Source organism: Lemur catta, chromosome 17, assembly GCF_020740605.2.
Source record: "Lemur catta isolate mLemCat1 chromosome 17, mLemCat1.pri, whole genome shotgun sequence".
NCBI lineage: Eukaryota > Metazoa > Chordata > Mammalia > Primates > Lemuridae > Lemur > Lemur catta.
The window spans coordinates 2265001-2272526 of NC_059144.1; the positions used below are offsets into that span (position 1 = coordinate 2265001).

A 7526-nucleotide genomic window follows, 5' to 3' on the forward strand; every position below is an offset into this window, starting at 1 on the left:
AAAATTCCTCCCGACCTCCTGGAACAGGGCACCAGGACAGGGAGTGGGCAGATTTTGACCAGAAATGGTTTTCTTAGGTTATTTAGAATGATTTATAAAAAAGATAGTAATGGTACAAGAATGTGTGTGTAATAAAATAACAAGTGAAAAAAATCCGATTGGAAAGCTGAACTCAACTTCATGTGAAAAGCATGCCTAGGAAGGAGACTTAGGTTAACAGAGTGGGCTCACCCCAGGGGTGGGGTCGTGTGTATCCGTGGGGCATGCAGTGGGAATGTGCTGCTCTTCACCATCAGAGAGAAAAGATGTAACTGACGTATCCGACACTAGCAATCATCGTTTGTCGAGTGCGTGACTGATTGACTGAAGGAATGAAGGAATGAATGGAAGGAAACGCACTGCCAGGTGGGACACAGGCAAACCACGGTTTCTTTTCTGCTTCCCTTTAGAAAGGGAGATTGAATTGTGATCCCACATTTGAACTTGAAGAAATGATTCTAGAATCCAAGCCACTTCACAAAAAGAAGAAGAGATTGGCAAAGAACAGGTCCAAGGATGGCACGAAGGACAGCTGTCCCCTGGTGAGCACTTCTCAGGAGCAGTCCCTGGAGGCGGGGAGTGTTCCCCTCCCACGAAAACGACTGAGCAAGGCTACTCTGCCACCAGAAGGGCCCATTTCACTTCTCCTTTCCAATTACCTTGTTTGGCAGTAAATAAAACGCCACCGTCAAACAATCAGCCTTTCTCAGTACAAAACTGTAGGAGAACTGCCTCAGGTCGGGCATCACCCCCTTACACTTCCTATTAGCGCTGTTTCTAAGGCAGGGAGCTCGTGTAGCTCTGAGGAAGAGGAGGAGAAACGACACTGAACAACTGCTGCACAGGGTATTCCTGAAGGCCCCTTTGGAAACACATTTCTGCTGTGTTGTGACTTTGGTGGCTCGGGGCGTTTTGCCTTCAGGGACCTCCGTGTTGGTTTCCTGGCGCTGCCATAACAAAACACCACAAACTGGGCAGCTGAGAACAACCAAAATTTATTCTTTCGCAATTCTGGAGGCCGAAAGTCTGAAATCAAGGTATCGACAGAGCCATGCGCACCAGGAAGGCCAGAGGGGAGGGGCCCTCCTTGCCATCCTGGCTTCTGGGGTGGCCGCACGCTTGGCATCGCTTGGCTTGCAGCTATTAATATCTCACTCCAGCCTCTCTGTCCATGGCCACATGGCCTTCTTCTCCCTGTGTCTCTGTGCCTTCTCCTGGCCTCCATGCACGGACACCGGTCACTGGACTTAGGGCCCACCCCAATTCACTGTGGCCTCGTCTGAGCTTGATTTCATTTGCAAAGGTTCTATTTCCCAAAAGGTCACATTTGCGCATACTATGGATTAGGGCTCAGCATGTCTTTTGGGGGGACACACAGCATGATAGCCCCTTCCTCTATAAAAATATAGTAAAAGTCAAGCAGCTGGCATGATGGTCATGAATTGCTCGTCGTGCCTCTTAAGCGAACCTAAGGAATGTTCAGGAAACCAATCTGATGATTTTCAGCCCACCCTCCATTCTAACCTGACTTTTAAGTTGGATTTAATGGTTTAAACTTGAGAAAATCATCTGTGTCTGCCAGGCTCCCCTTGGATGCAGCTGCCCAGGCAATCGGGGCCAGACACTGAGCTTGTCCCAAGTGTCCGAGGTCCCATCTAGGTCAGTCTGCCCTGTCTTTCCAGACCCTGCTCTGTCATTTAGTCCCTTCTCTGTGCTCTTTGACAGAACGGACACCTGCAGCAGTGTTTGGAGACTGTACGGAAGGAGTTCATCGTATTCAACAGAGAGAAGTAAGTCCTCCAGGTAGCACCCCCTGGGCAGAGCCCGTCCAAAACAAGCCAGGGGCCCCGATCCTCTGACGGAACCAGCCCTGGTGATGGAGGGGCAGGTGTTGGTGGGCTGGGACACAGGGTCCTGCAGGGGATGGAGCTCCTGGACTTGGACTTAGAGCTGTTTCCTGATCCTGCCTCTGCCCTGTGACGCTGACTTCACCCCCCTGGGCCTCAGGGTGCTCCTGGGGCCAGGGACGCCCGCGTGGAGAGGCAGCTCCCAGTACTTAAGAGCGGGAACCCTGGAGCGACACTGCCTGGGGGCCAGGCCCTGGCTCTGCCGCTGCTGGAGTGACCCGAGGCAAGGTGCTGAACCCCACGGAGCCTTCTGCTCCGCCTCAGGCAGAGTGGCAGTGGCTTCCTTGCAGTGTGGGGCTGTAAGAATTAAGCGAGGCTATTGGCACAGGCCCCGGCACGGTAGGAGTGCTCAGCAAGGGAAACGATGACCGCTGTGGCTATCGACTCAGGTCGGGCGGGCTGGGCAGCAGCACAAGGTAGGAAATGCGTCGCAGAGTCTGGGGGTGCTCTGCTGGGGGGTGCCCTGGCTGCGGGACAGCCCTCACAGGGCTGGTCAGCCAAGGAAGCAGATGACACAGGCTCGGTCCCCGCTGGCCTGAATATCTAGGGGCTCATCAGCCGTGGCTGGTTTGTCAGAGCAGGGGGCTCGAGCAGAGGCAGCGAATCAGCCCCACTGGACCACCCTGAACCAGGCCTCGGGCTGGCCGAGACAAACCAGAGATGCTTCTCACCTGCCAGCAGGATCAGGTGGACAAATACCAGGCTGGGCCTTGTGCAGCCACCAATGTTCAACTGCGCTTGGCTGTCAGCAGATGACAACAGCACAGGGGATGTGTGCTACGGTCAGTGGCAACCCTGAGAGGTGACTTTCACAGCAGGCACCTGGCTCAGCCCAGGTGCTCGGGGAAGGTTCCATTGCCTGGCCTGGTCCTGGGGGACCCGTAGGAGAAAAGCATACTGCTCCCTGAGTGGGGACAATGCACAGAGGAGGGAGACAGCATGGCAGGCCAGGGCCCTGCAGCTGGTGAAGAAGCTTGATATACCAGAGCCTGGCGTGAGGTGAAGGGCGGGGCAGGGAGGGGCGTTAGGGTTCTAGCCATGGGCTGGGCATGGGCAAGGCAGGGCCCCATTCCCAGTGGGTGCTGGGGAGGCGGAAGAGGCAGCAGCCTGTCATGGATCCTGGGTAGCTACAGTTGAGGGCTGGCGGGTGCCCAGGTCAACCCCAACTCACGCCAGGCCTGGGCAGCCAGCCTCAGCCACTGGGCATCGCGTCCCCTTGGTCTCCCTGCTCCGGCCTCTGCAACCGCAGCCCATGAGACTTGGGCTCCTCCCAGTTTCCCTGCAGTGCCCCCTGCTCAGAGGCTCACGGCCCCTCCCCCAGCCTTGGAGCCCAGATCCAGAAACTTCAGCTCAGAGCTCGGCAGTGACCGCAGGCTCTGGCAGCCGTCACCTGCCTGTGCCCGGGCCACGGGGTCCTCTGGGAGCCGCTGCTGGCATGTGAGCCCGGGAAAGGCTGAGCCGCACAGAGCTCGAGCAGACAGCGGTCGCGTTTCTCGTCTGCTGTGTGCCAGAACTGGCTTCAGTTTGGAGTCTAAAGAATCCAAACTGTTTCTTTTCAAAAGAAAATGAGAATGAGACATACTTCCTTGTGTCATTTAGGGGTTGTGTCTGGCTGCTTTTAGCAGAAACCTAACTATATAGTAGCTTGAACCAGTTAGATGTTTTCTTTCTCACATGGAAATGTGAATTGATTAGGGAAACGTGGTAGGATCGCCCAGTTAGGCTATGGACGGACCCCTTTGAGGTTTGTGGTTATGGATTATAAATGAGGCTGGCGTAATTTATAGGAGTCGGCAAAATGGAGAAAGAGCGCGGAAGTCTTGTGTTCCAGGCACGGAGTCAGGGAACAGCATATGCTGAAGCCCCAGGCATGAGAGAACGTGGCCACGGGGGAGCAGCCACTTCAGCCTGAGCTGCGGCTCCTGCTCCTTCATTCCCCCCTGCCCTGCTCACCGGGTGCCCCCTCGGCTGCCCATCAGAGCGGGTGTGCAGGCTCACCCACCATCTAAAGGTGTCCAGGTGGGAGGGCTTGATGTGTCCCCCAAGAGCCTGAGCATCACACCCACCCCGCCCCTGCTCGGGCGGGAGCCATGTTCTGTCCACCCACAGCCCTCCCTGCCACGGTTTCTCAGCAGTAAAGCTGCCCGGGAGAAGACGATTCACAACGCATAATCTGCCCCAGACCAAGCGTTTTTCCTTTAAACTAAGAAAAAGTGGACCCTGCTTATCCTCCTTCTTCCTTTGAGGCACCTGCTGTGTTGGCACTCGAGCTAGAAGATTGAATCGAGTACCTCCCTCCCCACAACAGCGAGGTGAGTGGGGGCCGGCCCGCCGGCTGGTCCTGCTTCACCCGGACCACGGCCTGCTCCGGCAGTTCTGCCCCTTTCGGTGTGCACAGACTGCCGGAGGCCTGCACGGCGGCTCCTGCCCGCGTGCAGGGAGCGTAGGCCTCTTCCGCACAGCGTGGGCTGCAAAGACAAGTCGCATGGGAGTGCCATGGTCCACGGCACGGGCACATGTCCAAATCGCCTGGGGCCGGGAGCATTTAGAGTTGCCGCACCTGCTGTGGGTTGCACTGTGTGCCCCAAAAGTGATGCTGAAGTCCTAACCCCAGTACTCATAATGTGACCTGATTTGGAAATGGGTTGTTGCAGTGTAGCGAGTTCAGAAGAGGCCCTACGAGACTGGGCCCTAAACCTACCCTGACTGGTGTCCGCATGAGAGGAGAGTCACAGGCACAGGGCGAAGGCCGTGCACAGACAGAGGCAGACTGGAGAGATGTGGCCCCAAGTCGAGGAACACCGAGGACCGCTGGCCACCGGGGAGCCGGGAGGGAGGACTGGAACGGACTCTCCCCTAGAGCCCTCAGAAGGAACCAGTCCTGCCTCACCTAGATTTCAGACTCTACCCCTAGAACTACGAGAGAATACGTTTCTGCTGTTTTAAGCTACCCAGTTGGTGGCGCTTTGCTGTGGCCACCCTAGGAAGCTAACGCAGCTCCCTAATCCGTGCGTTCCGAAGCAGAAGCTGAGGGGGGCCTGGGGGTCCACACTGCAGCACGGCCCGCAAGCCGCTCCGATGCTCCACAGTGCGAGACGTGTGCGGGAGGCTGGCGCGCTCCCACGGCTTCTCCAGTGGGCTCCGAGTCACAGGGCCGCCATCCGCAAACCCTCCCGCCCTGTCTCCCCTACCCGGGGGATCATCTGCAGCTGCTAAAGGATGCTCCGGGGGCCTTAACTCCCCTGCACAGCTGACTGCCCCTTGCACGGCTCAGGGATGCTTCCTTAACTAGAAAAGGCTCTTGGGCAGAGAGAGGGGCCCTGCAATCTCCCTGATGAAGAACTCGCCATCTGCATGAAGTGGCGAGTGAGAGCGGAGACACAGAGAGGACGTGGGCAGGACATTTCATCCCATCATTTGAATGATAAGTTGTAATCCCGGACTGGGCCTGTGTCCTCAGGACGACCACCCAACAGTGCAGCGTGTGCCAGGACAGAGACGCGCCCAGGCTGCTGTGGGCACGGCGGGGGGCGGGGGGGACCCTGGGCTCTAGCCTCTTTGGACGTTCATTTCTAAACAGAGAACAAAATTAAAATTAGCACTGCCTAATTTTCTGGAAATGCAGTTTATTATTGGCTAATGGTCTCAGCTGGCAAAAGGCCACAGAGCCAGGTGGAGTGTCTGCGTCCGGGGTTACTTGGGGCTGTGAAGGCCGTGGCAGCTGAGGCTTCCATTAGTTTGAGAAATGCACTGATGGGCTCGTCCTCCTATTTGTGGCCAAAGATCTGAGCAGGAATGGTTTCTCCAAGAGGTCTTTTCAATAGCATTTGACAAAGTTTTGAAGAATAAGAAACTTCTGGTGAGAAAGTAGTTTAAGGAGCTGCATTTTCTATCCTTGTCATCTCTTGAAAAAATAAAAACAGATTTAAAATCACATTAAAGCCACCTTTGGGGCTCTTGAAAATACTACATTTTAAAAATCAAATACTGCATGTCTTTCACTTTATAATACTATTAATAAGGACCAACATTTATATATGATTTTATGGTTCTGCGTGGTGTTCCTTTAGTCTGGCGTTTCTCAACCTTGGCACTATTGACATTTGGTGACTGCTGACATCACTTCTTGGCTGCGTGGCCATCCTGTGCGTGTAGGATCCCTGGCGCTACCCACTAGATACCAGTCTTACCTTTTAGACAGCTAAAAACATCTCCAGACATTGCCAAAAGTTCCCTGGCAGGCAAAATCAACCCCAGTTAAGAGCCACTGCTTTCCTCCTTCCTTACCACATTTTCCTAAGGGACATTTCGTTAATATGTTCAAGGTCTTGCAGCTCCAGACTGGAGTACAAAGGACTTGAGCTGTGATCTTCCAAGCCCCAGATCCCAGGCGCTCTCTGCTGTGTGTGCCTTCATCCTGGTGCTGGGCAGATGTTTATTCAGCTTCTCCCCGGGGTCAGGTACGGGGGATACCAGGGAAGCAAGGCCCATGCTGCCATGGAGCTCACACCCGCTGGAATGAGCTTTAAGACATACAGGAAGGGTCACTTTCCACAAGTGATGGCTTTGAGGTCTCTCTGCACTGCATCCAGGGCACAGTGGCTGGCATGGCATGGAGTGGTCCTGAGAGCTCACTTTTGTTGGGTCCCCACCTGCACCACCTAGTTTATACATCTGTCCTGTGAGCTAGTTACTCTTATTCCCCTAGTTACTCTTATTCCCCCATCTTACAAGTGAGGAGGTACAAGCTGGAGAAGATCGAGGGCACACAGCTAAGAGATGGCAGAGCCATGGTTCCGTGGAACTGGTCTGGCTCCAGAGCCCAGGCACTAAGTCAGACTGCAAAATGGCCTCTCGCCATGCACGTTAAATGTTAGATAAGGAATTGCCACTCTCCCTGTGGACACCATGTGCTGGTGAGCTCAGACATGTCAGGTGCAAGATTGTACGAATTAATGAGACCACAATTTTCCTCCTTATCCGTCCTTAGACCATGCCACAGCAGCAAACCATGGCCACTCTCAGCTGGGGACAGAGGGTGCCCAGACCAAGGCCATGGTGATGTAAATAATCAAAACATATTTAAAGTTTGCTGACTTCACCTGCCCAGGTGGCCTCCCTGTAGGACTCTGGCCTGGGGGGATGCCAGCAGTATGACAGGGACCCTGCAGCATGGCCCAAAGCCCCTGGGGGTGGAGCCAACAGGGCCTGAGGGGTGCGACTCACCTCAGACTTGGGAATCTGGTCTCACTGCTCATGGTGCTGTGGTCCTGGTGGGTCCCCAGCTTCTCTGAGCCTCCGGTTTCTCATTTGTGTCATCAGGGGCTGGGCTCGGTGTTACTGAGGTCTGCGCCATTTGCAGTGTGCCTTGACATCCCTCTTATCTCTCCAACAGCCCCGCCAGCAAAAAGAGGAAGGATCATTCCCTGTATTTTGCAGCTTAAAAAGTGGGGAAAACCCTTCACACTCACCCCCTTCCCCCAGGCCGCATTTCTAGGCAGCAGCAAACTTCCAAAATCAAGGCCAGCACATTTAAGTTCTCTCCAGTCTTTGAGTTAAACACTGTGGTCCAAACCTTAC

General features: G+C 54.8%; 1 protein-coding gene across 1 annotated transcript in view; it reads left to right on the top strand.

Annotated features, from left to right (window-relative positions):
• The window catches only part of STK32B (serine/threonine kinase 32B), a 317848-nt gene extending 315981 nt beyond the window's left edge, over nt 1-1867 (top strand). The window contains exons 10-11 of the mRNA XM_045528351.1: nt 450-581; nt 1765-1867. Coding sequence (XP_045384307.1) covers nt 450-581; nt 1765-1833 — 201 coding nt within the window. The 3' untranslated portion in view covers nt 1834-1867. The remainder of the gene's footprint in view (nt 1-449; nt 582-1764) is intronic.
• Nucleotides 1868-7526: the final 5659 nt, after the last annotated feature.